This window comes from Oncorhynchus mykiss, chromosome 12 (assembly GCF_057628025.1).
Source record: "Oncorhynchus mykiss isolate SJ-2025 chromosome 12, ASM5762802v1, whole genome shotgun sequence".
NCBI classification, from domain to species: Eukaryota; Metazoa; Chordata; class Actinopteri; order Salmoniformes; family Salmonidae; genus Oncorhynchus; species Oncorhynchus mykiss.
The window spans coordinates 78,488,615-78,516,281 of record NC_143033.1 but is presented as its reverse complement, the minus strand read 5'-3'; the positions used below and the strand labels follow the sequence as shown (position 1 = coordinate 78,516,281).

Below are 27,667 nucleotides of genomic sequence, written 5' to 3'. Positions count from 1 at the left end.
GGCTGGGTTTCTGTACAGCACTTTGAGATATCAGCTGATGTACGAAGGGCTATATAAATACATTTGATTTGATTTTGATTTGATTTAGGATGCGTTTACACAGGCAGACCAATTCTGATAGTTTCTTCCACTAATTGATCTTTTGACCAATCACATCCGATCTTTTCACGTCAACTCTTTTTTTCAAAAGACCAATTAGCTTAAACAGTTCAGAATTGTGCTGTCAGTCTAAACGAGCAGAGAAGATCGCACAGCCCATCTTTATCCAATATGCATCAGTATCAATTAAAGCAGTCAACTAATTGGTCATTATGCCTTTTTAATGAATTGCTTTGATTCAATGCCGGGTCTGCATCTGCAAGAACGCCCTGAGTAGCCAAGGTAATAGACCTTTGGACATTTTCGTCAGTGCGGTGCCAGACGTCATCCTCTCTGAAGGCTGTTTGTGCTCCTCCCTCCTATATGTTTGGTGCTAATTGAAGGGAGAGAGGGAGTGTATAACGTATTTCTCTGTCAACTCAACATTTAGCTGCGCCACTGTTTCTGTCACGACTAGTCGACAGATCCACCCACCCGCGACGTTTTTGTGAAGCGCGCGTGAGGAGTAAGAAAGCGTATTGTAAAATATTTAGTGGCAAGCTTAGGCTATAGGACTTTATTGCATTTCTTAAGTAATGAGATTACTACGAAAATTGTAGGCGTATCTAGGAATCCTTCCAAAACACACAAAAGGAGCGGAACAAGGATATCCACTCCCTCTCAGACTTGCTGGGAAAGCAGGTTATTTGAGGACCAAACGGTAAGTGGAACATGTCCTACCATACGGATGTTTGCGCTTGAAGTTGTATGATAGGATAGAGCTCCTAGACGTGTGGTATCCAACATTATAGTCGAGGATAGCCTATAAATAGTGTTTTGTTTGTCAATAGTTTGAGTACATTTAATCACAACATGCGCAATATTTGGTTCTTGTTTCTGACCTGCATCCGTCTCAAATCCAATCAGTAGCCAAAAATAAGGGTTTTGACGTTTCGTAGCAGGTTAGGAGAGCTTATTAGTTAACTATTTTCTTAACCTAATTATTCTAACCTGCTAGGTTAATTCTCCTAACTTGCTGCATAAGTTATCCTTACCTACGAAAGTAACTTTCCTCTGTAGCTGTATACAATCTAGTAAAAAAACAAGGTGGTGTAGGCTAAGCTAAGCAACACAATGTTAACTGAATACACATACTTTGAATAAAAACGCTGTCATACTCCTATAACAAATATTCAACTGAATACACAATCACGTTGAATAAACAGTCATACTCATAGCCTATAACAAACTGTTATTCAACTGAAGAGCAGACACCCAGCCATGTAAGTGTTTTTCACATGGATGTGTGTTTCCCCAGTGTAGCGCTCTGCAGTCAAACACGCACATCATCACATGAGCCTAGAAGCAGCGCAGGAAGAGGACGCTTCTGTTTATCTCAATCCCAGAGACATGACTAGACTGATCCAATATTTGGTTATTTCTCTGACTCCTTTAGGGTGGTGACTGGTAAGAGACTAGGTAAAGATTCAGATCACAGGTTTTGTTCATGAGTCCAAGGTCTTTTCAGAAAGCTATAGGTGGGTCTTGACATGGGCCTGGAGGTTTTCCTGGTTGGTTCAGTCAGGAAACTAGTCATCATAACACATACCTTTTTGAACCACTGGACTAAACCATCATTCTCCCCCTCTCTTTCTATCTGTCCCCCCTCCAAGACAGACCATGGAAGATAGCCCTCAGCGGGCCATGCAAGGCCTGGGCTCCTTCCCGTGGTACGTGGGGGGGACTCAGGTTCTGGGCCTGGCCTGTGTGGTGATCACGGGCGTGTGGATGGGCAGCTATCACGGAGGCTACGCCTGGGACGGTTCGGGACAGGAGTTCAATGTACATCCCCTCTGCATGGTCCTGGGCCTGGTCTTTCTCTATGGAGATGGTAAGGCAGAATTAAACCAACTAAAATTTGAATTAAATCAATTCCTCCAGGAATTTAACCTCTTTTTATAAATCGCCTCAATTAATGGCTCATTGTCCCAGTGATCGAACTGGTAATGTAGAGTAATGAAGTAGCTCTCCATTGCTGCTGCCCTATGTATATAGACATGGAACACTGGTCACTTTTAATAATGTTGACATACTGTTTTACCTACTTCATATGTATATACTGTATTCTAGTCAAGGCCTATCCTATTTAACTATTGCTGTAAATATACTATTAATATCAATGTATTCTTCAGATATACTATTTATTCTATCCATATGCTGTCTACACATCCCATCATACATATATACAATGTCGAGTCCGGTGTATATGTATCTCACACACACCGGACTCGACATTGCTCGTCCTAATAGTTCTTATTTTACTTTTAGTTTCGTGTGTATTGTTAGATACTATTGCACTGTTGGAGCTAGGAACACAAGCATTTTGCTACACCTGCAGTAACATCTGCTAAATATGTGAATGCAACCAATACAATTTGTTTTACTGGTAGCATGGAGCGATGGAGGTAGATGAACAAAGGGAAGCTGAAGCCACAGTGTCTCTTCTTTGAGCCACAATGGCAGTTGTCTTCTCTGATGTCTGCTCTGTTAGCCTAGGGGTCTTCTGACCTATTGCATTAGTGTGATGCTAATGCTACACAGGGCACAGGCCTAAAGGCACACTGCAACAGGAATACATTCCTAATGCTATTAGGGTGGGAGGAGCCGGGACTTTATTTTGTTTGTTTCTAGGCCGTTGTGTTTCTCCCCCTCTGTGTGAGAGATATTAGTAATGCAGGGATTTGTTCCCATAAATAGTACTATGATAAACACTTACTGGAAAACAGTTGCAATGAAAGCAAACGTTTTCAAAGGGTCTTCCATTGGTCCCTGAATCATGATTGTAATGAGAAAAACAAGTTATTCAGCCATTGACAATGTAAATAAAGTCTCCTTTGTGGTGTAAAATAAAACAGCTGCTTGTTATTAAGTCAGCTATAGCCTCCTTTATTCCTAACCTTGCTACAACAATTTAATTAGGACATTAAACTGTAAAGGTCACTTACACCTTAATGTGAGCGGTCAGTCCAAATGGAGCTGGGATGAAAACACCCTCCAGGGGAACCAGCTGTCCTTAGTGGGATCAGGAGACAGACAGCAAATACAATTGCCTGGAACATTGTTTCTGTAAGGTTAATATAATTTCTTTATAATTGTAATAATACAAGAACTCAGTTGAACAGTTTGTTCTCATAGCATTTCTGTAACATTTTTTATGCTAACCAACCCTATGTGCTGCTGAGACCTTGGTGGCAGCTACTTGTCAAGTGTTTGTGAAAATGCATTATAGTGGTCTTGTTGAATGACTTCTGCCCCACTCAAAGCCTCACCTTACTTAACCTTCACCTCAAGCTCACTGGGACTAAAACACCCCCATAACTACCCGGATTCACCCTTTCTTTTGTAGCCTCATACCTGTTATTGCCCTTGGTGCCATGTTGGGTGTGATTATGGTACTATGACAAAAGTAATGACTAACCTTTTAAATGGTTACAGCAGATTAAGGTGCAAAAGCAGTGTTTGAAGGTGAACAGTTTTATTTTATTGTGTTAAGTCGGACCACTGTATATTTAGACAGGCTTGACTTTATTATCATCTTCTTGTGGAAATTATTCTATTTGATTAGTCTTATGTGAATGTTAACCAGAATTGTTTCTCTCACAGCGATCCTGGTGTACAGAGTATTTAGAAATGAAAGCAAACGCAACGTCAAGATTCTCCATGCTGTGCTCCACCTTCTCGCCCTCATTATCAGCATAGTGGGTAAGGCCTGTGTGGGTGTCTATGGACAAGACTTGTTGTTTTGGCCCTTTCCCCTTGAACCCAAACATTCTAAACTAATCTAAAGTTGTAGCTACTGTGTATATAAAATGCCTAAGCTAGCTAGTTGAATATATGCGTGTGTGTGTGTATAGACAGACATGTTTGTCCCACCACGCAAGACAAGTGGGCTTAACTATTGGAGGGTCATAAATAAGTTCTCTAGGGCCAGATCAGTCATTCAGACTAGAGGTCTACCGATTAATCGGCTTGGCCAATTAATTAGGGCAGATTACCAATTGTTATGAACTTGAAATCAGCCTTTTTGGACTCCTATTGCATTGCAATCCGAGAGGAGACTGCGTGACAGGCTGACCACCTGTTACGTGAGTGCAGCATCAAAAGGACCTTGTGGCTGCAAGGAGCCAAGCTAAGTTGCTAGTTAACATTGTTTATTTACAAGATAAGTTTAGTCTTCACATAACCACTAGTTAACTACACATTGTTAATGATATTACTAGGTTAACTAGCTTGTTCTGCGTTGCATATAATCAATGCAATGCCTGTTAATTTATCATCGAATCACAGCCTTCAACTTCGCCAAACGGGTGATTTAATAAAAGCGCATTTGCGAAATAAGCACAAATGTACCTAACCTTAAACATCAATGCCCTTCTTAAAATCAATACACAAGTGTTTTTTAAAATATTTTTAAACATGCATATGTAGTTAAAAGAAATCATGTTGCAGGCAATATTAACTAGGGAAATTGTCACTTCTCTTGCATTCAGTGCAAGCAGAGCCAGGGTATATGCAGCAGTTTGGGCCACCTGGCTCTTTGCGAACTGTGAAGACAATTTCTTAACAAAGACCGTAATTATGACATAACATTGAAGGTTGTGCAATATTTAGACTTAGAGTTGCCACCTGTTCGATAAAATATGGAACGGTTCCGTATTTCACTGAAAGAATAAACATTTTGTTTTCAAAATTAGTTTCCAGATTTGACTATTAATGACCAACGGTTCGTATTTCTGTGTTTTTATTATAATTAAGTCTATGATTTGATAGAGCAGTCTGAGCGGTGGTAGGCAGCAGCGGGCTCGTAAGCATTCATTCAAACTTGACTGCATTTGCCATCAGCACTTAGCAATGCTTCATGCACAGTGCTGTTTGACTTCAAGCCTATCAACTCCTGATATTAGGCTGGCAATACTATAGTGCCTATAAAACATCCAATAGTCAAAGGTAAATGAAATACAAATGGTATAGAGAGGAATAGTCCTATAATAACTACAACCTAAAACTTCTTACCTGGGAATATTGAAGACTCGTGTTAAAAGTAACCACCAGCTTTCATATGTTCCCGAGCAAGGAACTTAAATGTTAGCTTTTTTTACATGGCACATATTGCACTTTTACTTTCTCCAACACTATTTTTGCATTATTTAAACCAAATTGAACATTTTCTTTATGTATTATATTAAAATAAGTGTTCATTAAGTATTGTTGTAATTGTCATCACCATCTCTAGCTAACTTGAACTCACAAAATAATGATTTGTGTGTTTGAATTTGGTCGACCGATTAGGATTTTGCAATGCCAATACCGATTGGAGGACCTAAAAAAAAAAGAAGTATTTTTTTCATTCTTTTGTGAGTTCAAGTTAGCTAGAGATGGTGAGGCTCCCAGGGAACTGGCAAAGTCAAAAAAGTCAAAAATGTTTTACAAACGTAGTAGGTTATGAACACAGGTAAGATGAGACTGCGCATGCTAACCACGAATCAGTGGTGCGGCATGGGCGTCTAAAGCTGAATCGCAGTAGCCTGCGTCATGTACTGAGGTCTGGAGTAGTCATGGAAACAGGCAGGTGTATCCAAACCGGTCGTCAGTTTAAACGCTGAAATCGGGCTTCAGGCAATCCTTACTGACTCGAGAAACATTTGGTTTGCAAGCAGTGTCATCATGTAAATAATACCCATATATCCATACTTGGAGGCAGGTAAATTCATAATTGATCAACATTGTTCTATACAAAATTAATGGGAAAGATTGACCGCATGTATCATTGTATCTCCTCAGGTATCGTGGCTGTGTTTGACTTCCATAATCATAACAAGATCCCCAACATGTACTCCCTCCACAGCTGGTGTGGCATGCTCACCTTTGTTCTCTTCTGTGTACAGGTCAGCCCTCGCCTCCTTCTGTGCACACATGCAGTCACGTGCACGCACACAAATCAAGCTAATAATTTAAACTTTTTCCTTGTATCAGAATTCCAATTAATGTACTGTTTGCACTGAGAACCTAGCTGTATACAGGCAGTAGCTCTCATATTACATTCTAATAGGCATAATCGTTTAATAACATTGGTCCTCTACTCCCTCAGTGGCTGATGGGGCTTGGTTTCTTCCTCTTCCCTGGGACGTTAATGGCGCTGCGGAGCTGGTACCTGCCACTACATGTCTTCTTTGGGCTGGCCATGCTCGCTATGTCCCTAGCCACCTGCCTACTGGGCATTTCAGAGAAATTGTTCTTCAGTATCCAGTGAGTATTACTATGCAGGGGCTCAGTTCCAATATACTACCACCACGTACAATGAAGAAATGTATGAAAATGGCATGCTAAAATACACAAATGCACATAATTATTGGGTGAAAAGTAGTTTGGTGGGCCTCCCGAGTGGTGCAAGATACTGCATCGCAGTGCCACTAGAGATTCTGGGTTCGAGTCCAGGGTCTGTTGCAGCCGTCCGCGACTGGGAGACCCATGGGGCGGCGCACAATTGGCCCAGCGTAGTCCGGCAGGGATGTTCCTGTCCCATCGTGCACAAGTAACTCCTGTGGCGGGCCAGGTGCAGTGCACACTGACACTGTTGCCAGGTGTGCAGTGTTTCCTCTGACCCATTGGTGCTGCTGGCTTCCGAGGGGTAAGCGGCTGTTGTGTCAAGAAGCAGTGTGGCTTGGTTGGGTTGTGTTTCGGGGGACGCACTGCTCTCGACCTTCGCCTCTCCCGAGTCCATATGGGAGTTGCAGCGACGAGACGACTAACTACCAATTGGATATCATGAAAACGGTTTAAAAAAAAGTCATATGGTAAGAGACGTGCCAGATGTTCAAGTCAGTGGTGTGTTTGTCACTGGATGATGTTGAAGTGCTACTACTTTACCCAGCTCTACCCTGCTAAATCATAGGGCAGTTAATTATTGTACAGGGTATGTTTGGGGAAAGCTGGGATTTTGCTGTCTGGGCCATCTTTATGACAATGTGGTCAGACATGGATTTGAATTGAGTCTTTGCACATTATGAATCATTCTCCTGTTTGGTGCCATATGTTATGCTTAAGGCCATCTTGATGAGTCGCACAGAAATATTATAACTAATGATTCTTTACAAATGTTAATTCACATTAGGCTGTACTGTATCACAACAGAAACTCCATTGATATAACACAGACATACTTTTTCTTCCCAGGGACACATATTCACAGTTCGTCCCAGAGGGGATCCTTGGTAACATGCTGGGACTGCTGCTAGTAGCATTTGGGATTCTGGTAGGCTACGTGGTGACACGGGAGGACTTCAGGAGACCCCCACACCCAGAGGAGGAGGCCTTATCTGTACATTTTAAGACCCTGACTGAGGGGGGAGGGAGCCCCACCTCGCCTTAAACCAGGAAACACTCTGGTCTGAAAAGCTACTGTGTGCTCAGGCTTTTATTTAAAACAAATCTGGTATGGAACAAAAGCCTGCACACCCAGTATCTCTCCAGATCCAGCTGGAGATCTGGCTGATATGTTGTCTCTATTTCATGTCACATCAAGAGCAGTTCTACACCCTCCTTGTGGTGAAATGGAGGTATGACAGGACTGATTTGACCAATGTATTTGATTGCTGCCACAGATTAGCCATCACAAAAGTGCCATATTAGGTCTCTTAAAAACAAAATAGCCTTTGCTAAGTGTTCAGTGAGGACAAAGCCATGTGTCCAAGCCAATTAGTTGTGCCTTCATCTAGGGCAGCAGGGTTATACTGGAAGTTACTCCTTTTTTAACAAACAACTTCCATGACTTTCAAGCTTGTGATAAATTTAGAAGTTGCAGTTCATTCAGGGATGTTCATTGTGACAAAATAATATTGAATTTATGATAAAGGACCAAAAGTATGCACAAAGTTGTGACTGAACGATGCCTGGATTTTTGGGGTTGAATTCTAAATGACCCCTAGGTACTCTTGAAGCAGCTTCTTCACCATTCCTTATATTTGGCTGGGTTGAATTTTCACCATTGATTCAGGTTTTCCCCAACAGTCTCCCCGGACACACCCAGATGTTATATATTTTAGTTTTAACCCTAAAGCAATTAGTCAAAGGCTCCATGGTTACCTGACTAATTGAATCAGGTGTGCCAGTTAAAACAAATGTGAAACGTTACCTCCTAGGAGAGGGTTGGGAAACCTATCCAATAGTTTCAGGGCCCAGTTCTTCTGATCAGATTAAATCTTAGCATTGGGTAATTTTCTGTCTTGAAATACCCAATCAAATTCTCAAGACTCAAAGGTAGTGATTAGGCTTAGTGCTTTGGATAAAAAGCATCTGCTAAATGGCAAATTTTCACAATCTTGATCACACGTGGATTTAGAAAGGTGAAAGGCACTACAACCAAGGTGGGGAGGTTTAAACATTCTTACATTAAATCGATGCAGTATAGGTATGTGGTCAGTTATATTGAGGTGTCCAATAAATGCATGTTCTTTTGTGATATGCAGACAATTAATCTTAGTTACTTTAATGTGTTTCACTATGACAGTGTAGTAGTAGTTATGACCTGTCCAGTAGAGGGCAAGGTGTAGGCCCACTCAACATTAAATCCAGATTCTGTGATCTTAATATTGTAGGATCTGATCCTTTTAAAATAAAGGCTCAATTGATCTGATCTTATTTGCAAAATATGGGGTTACAGAATCGGGATCATTTATCTGGGATAAGGGGTCGATTCAGTAAATATCTTTATGCTTCTGTGATAAGTGTAAAATGCTCAGAGCTACTGTAATAGAAGGGCGTTATAGTATGTGTGCCAAACTGGATTTAATTGTACAATATGCTGCATCCATGTTTGTCTGTTATGTATTGTTCGAAGCATCTACTTGTCCTCACATGTAATCAGTTTAAAGCATAATGTAAAGATTAGATTAAATATCGCTACCTCTATTTTCACTTGTGGAAACTTGTTCTATACAATAGGTACTGCTGACTGACTTATTAAAACCTATTGCCTTCCTATAACTTATTAAAGATGCATGACTCAATAGGTGTTTTGGGGTGTGCTTTGTTTGATATAGTCTGTGTGAACGTGTTTTAAGAGACGTCGCTACTGATGATGGTGTGAACAAGCTAAAAGTAAAGGAGCCGACCCACATTTATTTTCCTTGAAGTGGTAACCATTTTTAAATAAGTACATTTTAAATCGCTTAACTGGGTTAAAAACGCATGTTTCTTATTACCTTCTCGTTTCAAAACGCCACAACTCACATATACAGACAATTTACAGAACTCTGCTCAGCAAGCCCAAGAGAAAAAAGATGGCTGTTCCCCCACCCTGTACTCTGCCTCCCTCTCCAAATATTGATAAACTGCTATACAAACATATTACATGTTTATATCAGCATGGGAGTAAGCAGAGAACAAACATGCATTTCTATGCAGCACAGCATGTACAATTATTTACACAAACTATATATATATAAAAAAAAAAAAAGTTTCTTGAAAATAAATGTTATTTTGGGTGTTAGACTGAGGGCATTGACAAGTCCCTCCTGCAACAGGCTCAGATTTAGGGTTAACCTTTGATATTAACAAGAGGTGCATCCAATCAACTAGCTCATTAATTTCCTTCAACGTCCTGGTTGGAGTGTTTATGAACCGATCGGAGAACCTCCACCTATTACCAAACATAATCAAGCACACCAATACACATAACTGTTTAAGTGACAAAAATGTAAACTTCACAGATTCATATGTTCTTGTAAGAGAAGTATCTGTTTTCAGCTGATTGTTGTTCATACTAAGTGCCAGTAGAGGATAAAGGGTGTAACCAAACTGGTGGGTAAACTGCACTGTAATTGTGTTGCATTGACTTGCATCAAATCAACGGTATTAAATCCATCACAATTGACAACCTTGTGTAGATAGATCATAATCTAGTCCAACCATGTAATGTAGCCTAGTCTTGACACCACTTTCTTCAGTGTATTGTTTCATGAAAGTGTAACCAAAATGGATGGTTTTGTACGTTTCTGAATATATAGGCTGACCACAACAATTGATAACTCGGTTTACATCCTTAACCTAAATATTAGCTTTGGACCCATTTCTGTTCTATATTGAAGACAACGTCTGACCACCTAATTTCCATTGTTCCATTTTGTGGACAGATAAAACTAGTCCTTCAATGACCACTTGGGTCATTTAAAGTCGTGTGCATGCTGCCAACATCTTTGACCCTTTAGTGGCTAAAACTGTATGTAGTACAGTGTTATGTTTGAATAACTGCAGATTGGGCTGGTAGAGATAATTCAACTGTAAAAGGAAACATTCAAGTTATTGGAAAAGAAGAAATGCCCGTTTCCCAAAAGCTTCACAAAGCCTGCTGCATGTCACTTCTTGAGCAAAACAAAACAAAAGCAAAGAAAATACAATCCAATGGAAATAATGTATTTTACAAACATAACTTAAATGATAAATATTACATTTTTTTTGTTGCTTTTCCTATGTACAAGTATGTTGAAGCCTCTTTTCAGTCACATTTACAGCAGAGAACATGGTCATCTTAGTGAAGGGCGGCCTTCTATTGAGTTGTTCTGAAGAAGGCATTGAGAGTTTGGACTTCAACAGGTGAAGCAGGGAAGTGCCCATGGCTTGAGTGTGACCATCCCAGGACAGGCATTCAGGGGCAGGGAGAAAACGGCAGGCAGCAGTCTCCCCTGCTTGAGATCTGGAGGTTTCCAGGTCAGGGTGTGTGGTATTAGTCCTACATGCTTTTCCAACAGACTCCAGTTCCTAAAGTTGTGGATCATCCCTGTCCCCTCCACTGACTATACAAACTACTCTGCAAACAGAAGGCCAACATATTCTGGAGTACTGGAGGTTTTGGATTCACCTGGCAAACTGCAGTTTTAGGCTTTCTTGTATTCATCCATAGTAAATGGCTGTGAAGGACAGGGGCAAAGAAGATGCATGGGAGGAGAGTTTAAATGTGTTTGTCTGCAGTAGTGTTGCCTTCCCAGTCTCATCACATACCCTTGGGGTTGTCTCTAAGTCACTGCAAATCAAAATATCTGCAGGCTTATCAGTCATCTCCCTCAGTCCCTCCCTACACGTTTGACTCCACGAAAGGTCTCTTTGGTTTGATAGGGGACGTGGGGCCCTGCCTGTCCCTGGAGTGCTGCATGTACTCGCTGTCCTGGTAGGCCTGGGCCACAGGCAGCGTCCGGGCCACCTTGACGTCTGGGTAGGTGGGCGCCTGGCTCACGCGGCCCATACCGTCTGCCCTGCCGTCCCGTGAGCTGTTAGCTGGCGGCTGGTAGTAGTCATCGTCCAGGAGGTGTCCGTTGTGGGCATTGTTGGTGCGGTTGTAGTAGGCTATGTGTCCCAGGCTGGGCTGTTGGCTGTAGCCATGCTGAGGGCCAATGTTCCCTGGAGACGTGGCGGAGCTTGTCACCACCGTGTCCAGGGAAGAGATGGCCCAGGAGCGCCCTATTGTCTGCGGTTGCGGTGGCAGGTACTGGTGAGTCCGCGCCGTCTTGTCGACAACGCCCATGAAAGGTGTGTTTCTGGAGCGGAGGGCCTTGTCTGGGTACGTCCCTCCCACCACCCTTATGTCGCTGCCCTGCGGAGGAGACACAGGTGAGAGGTCGTCGCAGTAGACGTTACCATCCTCGTAGGACAGCTGTAGAGGGATTTCCATCTGCTGGGCTGAGGTGGAGCCCCGGAAGCCTGGGGCTAGATTAGCTGCAGAGACCCCACCCAGGCTTGTGTTGGAGGGGGAGAAGCGGAGGCCTACGCTCTGGGAGTGCATGAGGGGCCGGGGAGTGGGTGCGTGTGGCTTTGGCTCTGTGCTGGTGGCACTGACAGGTCGGCGCAGGCCGTGGGGGTTCTCCGGTGATCCCAGCGCCGCCTGGTGCTCCATCTCTAACTCCATCTCCATCTGAGGTGAGACAGGGTAGTACGCTGCCGACTGGCTGCGGCTGATCTGGGGGGCCTGGCCGTAGCGCGGACCTCCAGGCCGGTAAGCTGAGGAGGGCCGCTGGGGGAGCTCGTCCTCCATTGGGACCATCTGGATCCCACCATGTTGGTACAGTGCTCCTGCACTGAGGCTGGCCTGCACCTGCAGCGTGGGCCTCCCTTCCAGGGCACTGGGGTATATATTCACCCCGTCCCCCAGCTCAGCCAGGTCGGGGGGGAGGCGGGTGCTCATGGAGTGGGCCATTTGGCTGTAGGCACTGGTGCCCAGCACAGCACTGGAGTGCACAGCGGAGCTGGGCTGGTTGGTGCGTACGATCTGAGCCTTGGCAGGCTGCAGCCACTGGCCCTGCTGGGGAGGTTGCTGCTGGGAGAGCAGCTGGAAGGAGCGCTGGCTGCTCATCTTAGACAGCGGAGACTTCGGCCGGCCAGGTATCTGCTCCGACTGGTAGCGGGCTGAGGCCGACTGTGGCCGGTACAGACCTCCTCCGCTCTCTGAGGTGGGGCTGGCGCGGTACTGAGGCCCCCGGCGGAGAGGCGAAGGTGGTGGGCTGAAGTTGTACGGCGTAGCGGAAGCCTGGTGTGCTGGGGAGGTGTGCGGAGGGCTGGGCCGGTAGTGGGAGCTCTGGTGTGTCGGGGAAAGTGACGGGGAGGTGGACTGGTAGCCTTGGCGCGTGGGGGAGGACATGGAAGGGGGGCTGGGGGGCAGCTCGAAAGCCTGGACCATGGAGGGGCCTCCGGAGAGGTAGGGTGAGTTGCGGTGGCACGGAGAGGGGGGCAGGCTCTGGATGAGGGGCAGGCCAGAGGGGCTTGAGCGGGGCTCAGGAGTCATGCCCATGGGGAGGTTCTCCAGGTCCTGCTCCAGGTAGTCCTCGTCCTCTTCAAACAGGTCCTGCACTGGCTCCAGGGACTGGGGAGGGGGCGCGGCCTGCTCTCTGGGAGGGGATGGGGGAGGGTCCAGCTCCTGTTGCTCCTCGAACTGAAGACACTCCTCCTCCACCCTCTGCAGCAGGCGCTGGATCTCCCGGTTGTTAGGGCAAAGGAGGGTGGCCTCATTCAGGTCCTCCAGGGCTGCGTGGAACTGCCTGAGGTGGATACACGAGGGGGTGAAGAGGGGAATATCAAGAGAGAAAAGAGGGAGATTGAGAAAGCATTAATGAGAGAGGAGAAGGAGAGGTGGAGGGGGTACAGATGAACATGACAAAGCATGAAACCAAAGACCGTGAGGGAGTAGCATGTGGTCAAAATGACAACACCACAACTGCTCAAACGACTTGCCCTCACATAGTAGTCAAAGTACACTCTTACGCTAAAACATAAAAAAATGAGCCATGACAATGAGCAAGAGAATGAACAAGTCATAGGGCTAAGGGGATACAGGATGTGTAAGCAGACATAAAAACCACTGAACATGACATAGGGTGAAAAACATGGCCAAAATGCTCATGAACTCTATTATGTCCCCCTGTAGTCATCTGTCTACAGTGCATTGGGAATCTGGTGATCATGTGACATGAGAGGGCCCAATTGGATCCTAAGGCTGAGCTCACTCTGTGCTAGGCACCGCCTCCCTGTTCTCCCCATCGCTACGGTTACCTGCTGCTGCGCTTGGCGCGGGCTCTGGCGTAAAAGGCCTCGTACGATTTGGATTTCAACTCTAGCGCCTTGGTAGCAAACTCCTCAGCCATCCCAAAGTCCTGCAAGCAACAACAGCAACAGGGCCGACAGTCATTCACAGAGCCACGCGTGGAGCGGTACATGAGTCAGAAATGAGTCAGAGGTGAGTCAAGAGATTAATGGAAAAAAGGTTATAGATGAGACGTACATAGAACCATGTACAGAGTCAAACATGAGTCATATGAGAGTCATTCAGGAGTCTTGTATCAGTCATACATATAACCATACAGAGTAATACAGAAGTGAATAACTGAGTCAATGAGATCGATGGAAACTTGGGTTCAGATAGACACCCAAGAAAAAAATAACTGAAAGACAAATGGGCGACACTGACAAATAAAAAATAATACACGAGTCCATGACGATACCATGTAAATTGAGCAATTAAAAACATTGATATGAACACACATATGACACAGACTTTCAGAGACATACAAACACAAAAGACAAACACACATTCACACACACACAGAAACCGCTGTTGCACTGCTCTGTCATTAGAACCTCAGCTGGCCACTATGGCCCTGACCCAAACCAACCTCCACTAGCACCTCCTCTAAAGTTACCAGAGCTACAAACACAAACCAAAACCAAGCAAACTATAAGAGGGAATGGAAGATGCAGGGATATGGGCCTAGGTTAGATGAGGCTAGAGTTGAGGGAGATTTACCTTCAGCTATTATGTTGAAGTCTGATCTACTGTACCATTTTGCACAATGATATTGCCGTCATCAACCTTTTGAAACCAATATTTTTACACTGCTTAAATCCATGTGCGGTTTTATAATCTATCAGAGGAGCTACATATCTTTGTTTGGGTCGTTGTATTGTAAGCACAATGAACAAGCATACATCCCAATGAGGGATAATAAAGTTGTTTTGTATTGTAATGTCTTGGTAAACCTTGCAGATGGTAATGCTGTTGAGTGTAAGCAAAAAAAGCAGCTCCAGTCACAGCCAGGTGGGGTGAGGGGATAGAGGAGGGCGCAGTGGAGTGTCACTCACATTCATTTTCCTCCGACAGCGGGACAGGTTGAGGAGGAGGGACACCTTGAGCTCTCTGAAGGTCTTGAGGTCCTCGCTGAAGCCCTCGCGGGGGAACTTCTTTAAGGCATACTGGTACCGCTGGGCCGCCTCCTTCACTTTACCTTTCTACAGGACGGGTAGAATAAAAAACCCTCAGAAAGGTGAGAGACTAGCACGGTTTGGCACCACAACAGTAGCCCTCAATGACAGCTGTGCTATATTGCTATATTCTAGGAAGGGCTGACCTTGTAGAAGCCATCTCCTTCCTCTATCAGCTTGCTGAGCAGGACGATCATTATGTCGGGTTTGGAGGTGGCCATGGCCCAGGTGGCCGGACCTGGTGGAAGACAGCAGGGGGCATGATGGGTAACGGGGAGTGGCCGGAGGAGAGTGGCAATGACAGGAAGAGGGGGCGTGTCTCAGAGTAAAAGGACCGACAATGAGAAGGACGAGAGAAGGAGCAGGGTGAAGTTGCCCCTAGACGCTGATCTGGTCTGTTTTGTTCATCCCCTCCAGTAATGGTTGAAGTTAGCATTTGGAGAGAGCAAACTGATCCTAGATCTGTAGGTAGGGGCAACTTCACCTCGGAGTGTAGCGAAACCAGTTGACAGGTTGAGATGATGATGAAGCTCTACCCAAGATAAATATGGCGTGACTTACTGAGACAGACAGGTTTGGGGTTTCTTTGCCCCTGCATGTGCCATTTAAGCGCTCAGCTAACAGGTGGATTCATAGATATTGATGTCATACCTGGTGCAGGAAGGATCTGACTCAAGCACAGAATCAGTAACTTAATCTCTAGTAAAGCCACTGGGAAAACGATCAACTTATTTATGTTCCAATGCCAATCTCACCCAACATGAATACACAATAATATGTCATTATTAGTTATTCTGTGTTATTCTGCATGCTGTGTAGGGGGGGACAGGCAAGCACAAGCCATGCCAGAGCAGAGGGGGATCACACATGCATTTATGGCTTCCCAACACCAGGGGGAATGCATGGACTGTGGGCCTTGTTGTGGTGTTTGTGTCATAATCTCTTATTGGGCAGTGGATGACTTGGGTGTTTAGCTTACTTCACAAAGCCACATATAAAGAGTAAGGAGGGTAAAAAAAATAGAGGACGAGATAGTAAGAGCAGAGATGTATATAGAGAGAGGGCAAACTGTGTTACCTCGGGGTCGACTGGGAAGAGTCTGATATCCTGATTACGGAGAGGGGGCGGAGCCAGGGTTATGAGTGACAGGTTAGAGAAGGGAGTTAGGTGGGTGAAATGAGAGGAAACATAATGGAACCAACCCAATAAGCAGAACCAAGAGAGTGAGTGTGTGTGTGTGTGTGTGTGTGAGAGAGAGAAAGTGAGCGAGAGAAAGTGAAGTGAGTGAGTAGAGGGAGTGAGTGAGATGAAGAAAAGAACAGAGAGGCAGAAGTGAGAAGCTGTGGCCAAAAAAGTGTCAGCAAAAGAAAAAGGTGCAACAGCAATGTCAGCAGCAGTAGGAGCAGAGGGAGGGGCCTCACATCCACCATTATAAACATGGTGGAAACAGAGGAGGGGGGTTAGTGGTGACTGGGGAGGAAGGCATGGCGAAGCCTTGGTGAGCACCAAACCACATAGGGAAGAGATTCAGGCAGTAGTTGACAACATTCTAGGAGTCAATGGCCACTATAGTCCTACCGAGGGGAAACACCAGTATACTAAATAGAACTATAACTGACTAAAGTTGTAGCTAAACCACTGAAGCTAATGTAGAACAATATTGCAAAATTAGAAGACAGTCCTATATACCAGTGTTTTTAAATCTGTGTGTGACTAGTGACCTCTAGTCAGTTCGTACCCATCTTGGCTCCCTTCTTGAGCAGAGCCACCACCACAGAGGTGTTCCTGCAGCCCACGGCCCGGTCCAGAGGTCGCATCCCACTGTAGTCCACATGCTCTATCATCGCCCCGTGGTCCACCAGATACTGCACCTAGAGACAGACGGGCGGGCGGACGGACGGGGAATAAGAGAGGGAAGATGGGAGTTTAAAGGATGAAGAAAATTTGAGGGGGAAAATGAAGAGGAGGAGGAGAGAAAGAACAGAATAGCATTCTACCTTCAGGTACTTATTCCAATCAACAACAGTGAAAACTTTCTCCGTGCTGCACTGCCATGGGGAGGTCATCAACGTGGCGACCAGCGACCACTTACCACTTCTGAGTCTCCGTAGAACGAGGCCAGGTCCAGGGGGGTGCGTCCACTCTTATCGGCGTGGGCGGTGGCCGCGCCTCTCTCAACCAGGCAGCGCACCAATGGCATGTGGCCCTTCAGACACGCCCAGCTCAGAGCAGTCAGACCCTCCTTGTCCATCAGGGCCAGAGACGCACCTGCAAGAGGGGGTTAAAGGTCACGTTTTCATGGCAGCCAGGGTCATAACATGGCCACTTGGCAGCTGTTTTGTCCATTACTAAATACTACACATACTTTATGTCTGCTATATGTTGCCCATGTGGAAGTCAAACCTACACTTTGCAGTTGCCTTTGCACTTTTACACTAGGTACTCTGAACCAATGAGATTAGTAGAGTGGGTGGTGGTGATGTTGAGGGTGAACTGAACTCTGACCTTGTGCCAGTAGGAACTCTGCTGTGCCGAGGTGGCCCTCTGAGGAGGTCATCATGAGGGGCGTGCGGCCCTGCTTGTCTGCCATGTTGACGTCAGCTCCATGGTTCAACAGCAGGTCCACTATCTGATGAGCAAGAAACCAAATAGTATGTAGCTAAGTTAGTATTTTTTGTCACCATTGTTCTCTATCATTGCCAGTAGTGTATTTGAATATTTCCAATTTAAGTTGTATGGCTTTGTGACTTGAAATAATGAATGGGTATGAAATTCAAAAAGTGCCCACCCACCTGCCAATGTCCCTGGCGCACAGCGCTGAAGAGAGGCACGATGCCCCGGCGGTTAGGCTGTCCAACCGCTGCCCCTTGTTCCAACAGCAGCCTGCACACATCCAGCTTCCCCCTGCCTGCTGCTGCAGTCAGAGCTACAGTGGGAGAGGGGGAAGCCAGGGTCAGTGTGGGTAAAAGCATTCGACAGACTTTGATACAGTCATACACAAACAAACTAATATAACACGTACCAGTCTCTCCCCAGAGTGTGTCAAAGTTGTTGATCTGTGCTCGCTCCTCCTCCTCCTCATCCTTCTCTGGCAGGTCCAATAGGTAAGAGGCGATCTGTACAGGAGACAACATTCAGACTTAGTGTGTGTACGGTGGGTGTGTGTTTGTGTGTGTGTGTGTGTGTGCACATGCGTGTGTACCTCTGTGTATCCCATGCTGGCCCCTGCTATAAGGGCCTGCTGGACAGCGTGACTCTTGGTGAAGGCTCCTTGGGGCTGTCCGTCAGGGTTCCAGTCACTCTGCATCAGGAACTTGACCACCTGCAGGTGTCCTCGCAGTGCAGCGTGCACCAGCGCACACTGACCGTTCCTGTCCAGGTGGTCCACCTACACACAGGGAGAGATAGGGTCATTATACACATGCACACACACAGAAGTCACATGCAGACACTGTTCAAAAATACCTATTGGTACATTTTGCCCAGTAGGTTCCAACATGGCTGCCAGAGAGTTATATCGTGTTGTGCAAATGCATCATAATGCTGTTGTAATAAACCTCAATTGCCAAAGTGACAGTATGCACAGTAGTGGTGGTTGGTCCCTGACCTTAGCCTTGCAGGCGCAGAGCGCAGTGACGATGGACAGGTGTCCAGCGGCGGCGGCATAGCCCAGCGGGGTGAGGCCGCTGTCGGACTCCCCGTCTACGTGCGCTCCGTTCTCCAGCAGCAGGCCGGCTGTCTCCGTGTAGCCCAGGTGGGCGTGGACACACAGCAATGGGGCATTGTTCAGAACCTCAGAACGGTAGTTAACGTTGGCGCCGCCTAGGACCAACAAACGACTCACCTAGAGGGAGGAGTGTCAGACATATACAGTGCCTTGCGAAAGTATTCGGCCCCCTTGAACTTTGCGACCTTTTGCCACATTTCAGGCTTCAAACATAAATATATAAAACTGTATTTTTGTGTGAAGAATCAACAACAAGTGGGACACAATCATGAAGTGGAACGACATTTATTGGATATTTCAAACTTTTTTAACAAATCAAAAACTGAAAAATTGGGCGTGCAAAATTATTCAGCCCCTTTACTTTCAGTGCAGCAAACTCTCTCCAGAAGTTCAGTGAGGATCTCTGAATGATCCAATGTTGACCTAAATGACTAATGATGATAAATACAATCCACCTGTGTGTAATCAAGTCTCCGTATAAATGCACCTGCACTGTGATAGTCTCAGAGGTTCGTTAAAAGCGCAGAGAGCATCATGAAGGACAAGGAACACACCAGGCAGGTCCGAGATACTGTTGTGAAGAAGTTTAAAGCCGGATTTGGATACAAAAAGATTTCCCAAGCTTTAAACATCCCAAGGAGCACTGTGCAAGCAATAATATTGAAATGGAAGGAGTATCAGACCACGGCAAATCTACCAAGACCTGGCCGTCCCTCTAAACTTTCAGCTCATACAAGGAGAAGACTGATCAGAGATGCAGCCAAGAGGCCCATGATCACTCTGGATGAACTGCAGAGATCTACAGCTGAGGTGGGAGACTCTGTCCATAGGACAACAATCAGTCGTATATTGCACAAATCTGGCCTTTATGGAAGAGTGGCAAGAAGAAAGCCATTTCTTAAAGATATCCATAAAAAGTGTTGTTTAAAGTTTGCCACAAGCCACCTGGGAGACACACCAAACATGTGGAAGAAGGTGCTCTGGTCAGATGAAACCAGAATTGAACTTTTTGGCAACAATGCAAAACGTTATGTTTGGCCTAAAAGCAACACAGCTCATCACCCTGAACACACCATACCCACTGTCAAACATGGTGGTGGCAGCATCATGGTTTGGGCCTGCTTTTCTTCAGCAGGGACAGGGAAGATGGTTAAAATTTATGGGAAGATGGATGGAGCCAAATACAGGACCATTCTGGAAGAAAACCTGATGGAGTCTGCAAAAGACCTGAGACTGGGACGGAGATTTGTCTTCCAACAAGACAATGATCCAAAACATAAAGCAAAATCTACAATGGAATGGTTCAAAAATAAATATATCCAGGTGTTAGAATGGCCAAGTCAAAGTCCAAACCTGAATCCAATCGAGAATCTGTGGAAAGAACTGAAAACTGCTGTTCACAAATGCTCTCCATCCAACCTCACTGAGCTCGAGCTGTTTTGCAAGGAGGAATGGGAAAAAATGTCAGTCTCTCGATGTGCAAAACTGATAGAGACATACCAAAAGCGACTTACAGCTGTAATCGCAGCAAAAGGTGGAGCTACAAAGTATTAACTTAAGGGGGCTAAATAATTTTGCACGCCCAATTTTTCAGTTTTTGATTTGTTAAATAAGTTTGAAATATCCAATAAATGTCGTTCCACTTCATGATTGTGTCCCACTTGTTGTTGATTCTTCACAAAAAAATACAGTTTTATATCTTTATGTTTGAAGCCTGAAATGTGGCAAAAGGTCGCAAAGTTCAAGGGGGCCGAATACTTTCGCAAGGCACTGTAACCAATACACCAAACATGTAATGCAATAGTGCTTTGGTTAGGCCATTGCTGGTGAGAGTGTGTCCAGTACCTTGATGTTGGGTGTGTAAAGGTTCCTCAGTGAGGCCAGAGCAGTGGAGAGCCCCTCTGTGCTGTAAGAGACCCAGAGCCCCTGCAGGACTGACGAGGAGACCCCAACCTTCTTACTCAGGCCCTGTGGAGAAGATAACAGTAATATCAACAGCAGTGTTACTGCACAGTGGGTAGAAGCCATTGACTCAGATGTTGGAGGTGTGTTAGCGTGCTGTAGTGATGTGTTGTGTGGTGGTGGTGTGCCGTTACCTTGAAGATGTGTGCTTTGAGGATGTGGTGGCCCAGGTCTATGGTCTGCTGCCGGTTCAGTTTGCCCTCCTGACGTGAGAACCAGAAGGCCAGGAGAGTGTGGCCACTCCTACAGCCAGAGAGAGATGGAGAAGGGAGGAAGAAAATAGTGAAAGTTGATAAAGATAGATGTAGAGAGAGGGAGAGAAATTAAGAACAGAAAGCTCCACAAATTCCAGCTGTAAATATTGATGTTCCAGGTACACGCTGGCTTTGCAGAGGGTCTGTTGGTTCCTCTCAGTGGACCAGTGTCTCCCTACCTCGGGTCACAGAGGAACTTGGTCTTCTCCCCGTCCTCCCTCCAGATGAGCCACTCCCTGAAGGAGGGGTGTGTGAACATACGTGTTCCGTCCCTCCTCCGCACCAGGAAGGGCGATAGCAGCTCCAGTCTCCCCTGGAAGTCTTCCCAGTCCAGGGCAGGGCCTTGCACGGTGCCAGCGTTCACTGCCCCGTATGCCTGCTCGTCCGTGAGGGGGTGGAGGGAGGCCACGGCCACGTTGAGCAGGGGGAGGGCACGCTCGAAGGACGACTGGGTGGGGAAACGCATGTTGAGCTGCAGCAGGTACACCTCAGCCAGGCTCACCGGCACCACCTGGGGGGAGACATGGAGAAACACCTCGGGTCAGTTTTGTAAGGAAACATCATATGAACTTTTACAGAGAGAGATAAACACACAAACAGGCAGAGTATGGAACACAAGCAAAAACCTTGAGTGACATACAGTATATAGCTCCAGGACTGAGACACAGACTCACCTTGAAGCTGGAGCTCTTGAGCACCAGGTAGCCCTTCTCGATGAGGTCCAGCGTCAGTTTCAGGTAGAGGTAGGAGCCACGGCTCAGGGCCTTAAGGTGGGTGCTCAGCTTGGCGAAGGCTGCGTTGTCCAGACGCCCGTTGAGAGACACGTTGCTCTGGATCTCAGCACTGCCCTGGATCCGCTGCAGCAGGTAGCCCTGCAGGTTGGGAAGACAAAGGAGTTCAGCATCATGATAACTCGGTAATACTATCACCATGACTGCTTTTATCACAATAGTTGACGATAATTGTTTTAAATCACGATCGACTACTTTTACTACAATGATTGAGGTTGAAGTGAGAGATGACTATCAGAGAGTAAAGATGTCAGACAGATGGTTTGGTGTAAACCTGAACCCTACCTGCAGGTCCTGGTCTATGGCATCATTCTCCTCCAGGCGGTCAAGAGAGATACGGTGGAACGAAAGGGGATGTGTGATCTCCTGTAGGGAGGTCCTGACGGTGACCACCAGTTTGAGCCAGGGAGGAAAGCGTTCCATGGTCTTACACAAGAAGGAGGTGATGGTGTCGCCGTAGTCCGGCTTGTGGAACTCTGCCTCATTCAGCCCGTCTACCAGAATGATTAGGTCCTCCTCACATGCTATCTTCCTCTCTGATGAACACAAAGACAACAAGGTTGTTTATCAGGACAAGAAGTGGAAATAACTAACTATTAGCTACTGAGATGGGACATTTAGTTCTTTTTTGGAAAACATGAATGGAGTTGGCCCAAACCCTGAGAGGAAATAACAAGTTATCAAATGACCAGCTCCTATGCAGTTCCATAAAACCTTGAACACCCCTGACCTCTGTGCAGGATGTCGAGGGGCTCCAGCACGCCCCTCCTGAAGGCATTGAGGGGGTCCTGGACACAGGAGCGCAGACTGAGGGTGCTCTGCAGGTGGGGCTCCCGCAGAAGCTGCTCCCTGTAGGCCATGAGCTGGGGTGCCCGGCACAGCAGAGCCGCCACGTTGTGGACAAACTCTGGCACCAGGCACGTGTAGGCGTTGTCTGCCTGGCAGTAGTGGTATGCCACCACCTGGGGGCGATAGAGAGTGGAAGTGAGTGGGGTGGGGGAGATTTCCAAAAAATATATGACTTTTATATAGGTAATCCCATTGAAATTGAAAATATATTTTATATTTTATCTCGATATCTCTGATTATCACACTTTATTTTTCCAAAGAGAGAGGTACATTTAACAATCCACAAGCATTTCCCTACACACGCAATAACATCTGCTAAACACGTGTATGTGACCAAAATAATTTGATTTGAAGAGGGCGCAAATCAAGCCACACAAATATATTCCGTCTTGAATCTTCAGCACGTAACAATCAAATAAAACACGAACCAAACAGGCCTAGGTGACATTCTGTGCCAACTAACCACTATTATCTTTATGACACAAGAGAGTTAACGCAGACTGAAGCACAGCTACAGATTGAGGCTTCATTAAAACAATGTCGAAAAACAATACCATGTTACATTATTCATTGAAGAGTGATGACTGCTGTGTAGCTTGTTGTGACTGTCAGGTTTTTGTCTCTAGTGTGTCAGAGGAGTTGACTGGCACTAAGACCCTGGGGGTGGTGAAATGGTCCAGGATCAGATTATTTTTAACCCCCTTGTTGGATAAGGTTAGGTAGTCTGATCCAAGATCTGTAGATTAATGTATGGTATAATACAGCGCCGCCTTGGATAGATTGGACTTGGAGTGCTGAGGAAAGCCAGTTGTCTTCAGACTGGCTCCAATTTAAAGCTTCGCTCAGGATTATTTCAGACCAGACCAGAGCACTTCACTCAGGTCATACACATATTCATAGCCATATGCTTCTGGCCACTGACATCCACAGGGATGTCTGTAGTATTTGTGATGCTTGTGTGTGCTAGTGTTGTGTGTAGTGTGGGTGTGTGTGTGTAAAGTGTGAGTGTAAAGTATGTGTAGAAAGTGTATGTGCGTGGGTCAACCACTGGAGCAGGCTATCATTAAGAATGCATGTGGCCGCTAAGGGGATCTAATGGCTCGGCTGGAACACTGCTCCCTGGGCCTATGCATATTTCATTAGGTCATAGCACAGAGACAGAGGAAACAAGAGAGAGACAGCAAGAGAGAGAGGGGGGGGAGTGAGAGCTTCCCTTTGTTTTTCTGCTGTGTCTGCACAACACCACCAGTCATGAAAATGGAATGGAAAGAGATAGACAGAGAGAAAAAAAAGAGAGACGGAATGAAGAGCTAGATTGGATAGCAGGAGTTGACAGTGGATGGAGGAAGAGGGAGAGTGCTAAGTGAATAAAGGAAGACATTAGCATCAGTGTTGCTAGACAGGATGGGTTAAGGACATAGGGAGAGAGCATGGCGAGAGAAAAGGATGTAGAACGAACGGAATGCAGATAATGGAGAGAATGAGAGAAGAGCGGCAGCGGATAGAGAGAATGAATAATAGAGTGAGAAGGGAGAGGACAAGGCCACAAGGAGGTCAGAGGGCAGAGACAGCCTCTAGACCAGAGACACTGTAGGAAAGAGCTGCTGACACTGAAGAACAAAGGAGCAGATGTGCAGGCTTTGATTTCAGACCAGTATCAACACACCTTCCCCCTTAGCAATGTCTCAATGACCAGTTAATTAGTTGAATCCGGGCCACGTTCAGTAAGGCACACCGTTGTAGAACGTTTAAATAAAAATAGAACATAGTGTAAACCAGACATGTACCTCTGAGCAAGGATTCACCCAGCTGGTCAGGTGGTCTTGAATGGTACTTAAGACTACTGAGATGCAGCCGTGGTGTGGTGGTGTAGTAGTACTGTACCTGTGAGGCGAGCCGCCGTAAAGCCTCCTCCTGGCGTCTCCTCATCTCGGGGGTGCCAGGGCAGCTGCCCCCCAGGGTGCCATGGGAGTGCTGGGGCTGGGTGAGGGGCAGGGTCTCCCCATCTGTGTGTGTGAGTGAGTGAGTGAGTGAGTGAGTGAGTGAGTGAGTGAGTGAGTGAGTGAGTGAGTGAGAGAGAGAGAAGTACGTTTATAGATCAAGTTGAGTGCATCTACTGTGTGCATTATTTACACAGACACAAGGATGCTTTTTACACGCATCTTAAGACCCAGTACCAGTGGTATAAAATACTTCAGTATCATTTTTAAGTATTTTTGGGGGGTATCTGTACTTTACTATTTATATTTTGGACAACTTTTACTTACACTACATTCCCCCCCAAAAAGGAATGTACTTTTTACTCCATACATTTTCCCTGCCATCAAAAAGTACTCATTACATGCCGAGTGCTTCACAGGACAGGAAAATTGTCAAATTCACACGCTTATCAAGAGAACACATGGTCATCCCTATTGTCTCTGATCTGGCAGATTCACTAAACGCAGATGCATAGTTTGTATCCATCTCAGTGATGGAGTGTACCCCTGGCTATCCATACATTATAAAAACAAGAAAATGGTGCCATATGCTTTGCTTAATATTATGAATTTGGTACTTAAGTATATTTGACCAATTCCATTTACTTTTGATACTTAAGTATATTTAGAACCAAATACTTTTACTCAAGTAGTATTTTACTGGGTGACTTTCACCTAAGTAACTTTCTATTAAGGTACTTTTACTCAAGTATGACAATTGGGTACTTTTTCCACCATTGCCCAGTACAACAGGCCCTTCTAGCTGCAGCCAGCATGGATCATTGCCACACACACACACACACACACACACACACACACACTCACTCACTCACTCACTCACTCACTCACTCACTCCTGTATGACAGTATAAGCGTACGTTTGGGCGAGGCGTGAGGGCTGTCCGAGGCGATCTGCCTCATGCGGTTGCCGTGGCAGCTGAGTGCCACCAGGCGGGAGATGATGGCAGTCTTGCCGAAGCCCACGTTGCCCACGACAACCACACCTCGATTGGCTGCCGAGTCGTCGCCGTGAAGACGGGCGTCCACTTCGTGGAAGAGCCACTCCCTCCCGGTGAAGAGCGAATCAGCTGTCAGGCTGGGCACCTCGAACAGAAGGGGCTTGAGGGCGATATCCGGGGGGCGGTAGGGGGCAAAGCGTACTGGAGAGAGAGAGGAAGGGGACAGATTACAGGTGAGGGAAAAGACACAGGACTTGATGTGTAGAGTCCACTGCACTGTCATTGTCATTTCCTCAGTGCAACGTCAGCTTGTCACCCATAGAGGGGGATGTTCATCAAAATAACACACACCATGGGTGAACGCCACCATTGGGCTTCATACTAAGAACTACATAATGAAACAGAATTACTAAGTGTATGGGTAGATACTGCCTGTATATAACAAGTACATATTGTTAGCAGAGCGGGGTGCAGGGGATTAGATAACATATTGTAGTAGAGGGATACTGTACTCCTACTAATGCAGCACCACTAGTTTAATAAGCACATCATTATAACGTGGCATTAACTGATGTAGAACAGTATAATGCCTTATAATGGGAGAAGAGAAAGAGAGGAGCATCACTTACGTGAATTAGATTGCCAGGCATGGCTGTAAGCAGAAGCTGAGGCAGAGGACAGAGGAGAGAGACAACGCAAGAGAGGAGAGAGAGACAAAGCATGAGAAAGAGAGAGAGAGAGAGAGAGAGAGAGAGAGAGAGAGAGAGAGAGAGAGAGAGAGAGAGAGAGAGAGAGAGAAAGAGAGAGAGAGAGAGAGATGGAAGGTAAGGGGAAGGGGAGGAGAAAGGGGAAGATGGATGGGAGGGTTGGTGCATCTAGCTAGCAGAGGAGAGGGGATGGTGAGAGGGAGGGAGGGAGCAGGGTGGTGGGGAGCCACACCCAATGTTTCATCCCTGATCCTAGGATGAAGCCTCAGACACATACAAATATCGTTTGAGCATATTTCTTGTTCTTGGAGACCATGTTTTCTGTATATGCCTCAGAGCCGAGGTTGTGAGAGTGTGTGCATCCAGTAGTTCTGTACTGAGGAGTAAGAAAGGCAAAGGTAAGGCGATATCTCTGTATGAGTTTTCATTCCCGGTGTGGTCTGATCTTAGGGAGAAAGTGCAGTGGTAAGCATGATAGTGTGACAGACAGGGGGCTAAAAATACAGTCAGCGAGAGGGTAGGGAATAGAGAGGGAGGAATAGAGGGAGAGGTATAGAGAATTGGAGAAAGATAGGGTGTGTGTATTTGTGTGTATACATCTGAATATCTGTGTGTGTGTGTGCATGTGCAAGTCTCTTTGTGTGTGTGTTTGTTGGTGTTCAATGTGTGTTCAGTGTGTGTGTCTTTGCTAGTGTGAGTGTGATTTAAGCCTTATAAAGCCTTGGCCATGAGTGATGGGACCTCAGACAGGACCCCTGCAGTGACAGATGAGCCAGGGAGTGGTGAGGAGGAAAGTCAATAACATTGATCTGGGAGGGGAGACGGATTAAGGTGTACCAGGATGTGTGTGTTCGGTGTACCAGGCCCAAAGGGAGGGTTGCATCACCCAATACCAGGCAGGGATAGGGGTTTAGAGGGTGCACCAAGTATGTCTACACAGATATACACTCACTCACAAATCATACTTACTAACATACTGACTTACATGTATACTCAAAGACACACACAATCTCTCTCTCAAACACACACACCTTGACAGATTTTGGGCGTGGTCAAGGTAGAATGGGAGTAAATAGGAAGATGAAGCAGATTTAGCACACACTACAAAATTACCCCTCACAACCACAGTCCCTAAATCACCCTACCTCCACTCCCTGACCCACACCCCAAAATGGCCCCACCCCCATTTCCTCATCCATCAGTATCCCACACTCAGATCCTAAACCTGCCGACTCAGATCCTAAACCTGCCCACTCAGATCCTAAACCTGCCCACTTATTAACCACACCCCCACCAAGAGAGATATGAAGCGTACCTCTAAGGTCATGTCCGGAGCGCCCGGACCCAGAGTTCTGACGGGGCATCCTGAGGGAGGTCCTCAGGGGAGTGTGTCTCTGCTCATCCAGGTAGGCCAGGTCCTCCAGGTGGGCCGAACTCGTGGCTAATGTGTGTGTGTGTGTGTGTGGTTAATGGTTGCAACAGATGAGAGAGAAGAAAGTTAGTCAAACAAAGCCATGAATCACTGAACCGCCTAAACCTGAATGCTAAATTGCTAATGCTAACG

The 27,667-nt window shown here is 46.0% G+C and overlaps 2 protein-coding genes across 5 annotated transcripts in view; one reads left to right on the top strand and one right to left on the bottom strand.

Moving 5' to 3' along the window:
- The first annotated feature begins 368 nt into the window (after positions 1 to 368).
- On the top strand, positions 369 to 9,142 carry LOC110538389 (transmembrane ascorbate-dependent reductase CYB561). Of its 2 annotated transcripts, none has more exons than XM_021625181.3 (6): positions 369 to 799; positions 1,752 to 1,969; positions 3,742 to 3,840; positions 5,920 to 6,023; positions 6,227 to 6,384; positions 7,311 to 9,142. In XM_021625181.3, exons 2-6 carry the CDS (start codon positions 1,759 to 1,761, stop codon positions 7,504 to 7,506), a joined length of 768 nt encoding a protein of 255 aa, XP_021480856.3. In that variant the 5' UTR covers positions 369 to 799; positions 1,752 to 1,758; the 3' UTR covers positions 7,507 to 9,142. The 2 variants fall into 2 exon arrangements, with proteins under 2 accessions (XP_021480856.3, XP_021480857.3); XM_021625182.3 differs by having other exon boundaries at positions 437 to 799; positions 1,756 to 1,969.
- A 92-nt stretch (positions 9,143 to 9,234) lies between these two features.
- LOC110538388 (protein TANC2) overlaps positions 9,235 to 27,667 on the bottom strand; it is a 145,808-nt gene continuing 127,375 nt past the window's right edge. Inside the window, exons 8-29 of one of the 3 annotated variants that reach the window (XM_036938417.2) lie at positions 27,419 to 27,544; positions 26,026 to 26,061; positions 25,316 to 25,597; positions 24,344 to 24,465; positions 22,341 to 22,572; positions 21,896 to 22,146; positions 21,494 to 21,691; positions 20,999 to 21,330; positions 20,700 to 20,808; positions 20,449 to 20,571; positions 18,484 to 18,720; positions 18,079 to 18,264; positions 17,899 to 17,992; positions 17,669 to 17,802; positions 17,382 to 17,505; positions 16,969 to 17,144; positions 16,615 to 16,747; positions 15,954 to 15,983; positions 15,023 to 15,114; positions 14,757 to 14,903; positions 13,671 to 13,771; positions 9,235 to 13,159 (exon numbers count right to left, since the gene is read on the bottom strand). In XM_036938417.2, the coding sequence (XP_036794312.2) occupies positions 11,206 to 13,159; positions 13,671 to 13,771; positions 14,757 to 14,903; positions 15,023 to 15,114; positions 15,954 to 15,983; positions 16,615 to 16,747; positions 16,969 to 17,144; positions 17,382 to 17,505; positions 17,669 to 17,802; positions 17,899 to 17,992; positions 18,079 to 18,264; positions 18,484 to 18,720; positions 20,449 to 20,571; positions 20,700 to 20,808; positions 20,999 to 21,330; positions 21,494 to 21,691; positions 21,896 to 22,146; positions 22,341 to 22,572; positions 24,344 to 24,465; positions 25,316 to 25,597; positions 26,026 to 26,061; positions 27,419 to 27,544 (5,219 nt within the window). In that variant the 3' untranslated portion in view covers positions 9,235 to 11,205. The remainder of the gene's footprint in view (positions 13,160 to 13,670; positions 13,772 to 14,756; positions 14,904 to 15,022; positions 15,115 to 15,953; positions 15,984 to 16,614; positions 16,748 to 16,968; positions 17,145 to 17,381; positions 17,506 to 17,668; positions 17,803 to 17,898; positions 17,993 to 18,078; positions 18,265 to 18,483; positions 18,721 to 20,448; positions 20,572 to 20,699; positions 20,809 to 20,998; positions 21,331 to 21,493; positions 21,692 to 21,895; positions 22,147 to 22,340; positions 22,573 to 24,343; positions 24,466 to 25,315; positions 25,598 to 26,025; positions 26,062 to 27,418; positions 27,545 to 27,667) is intronic. The other 2 variants (XM_036938418.2, XM_036938420.2) reach the window with 2 other exon arrangements.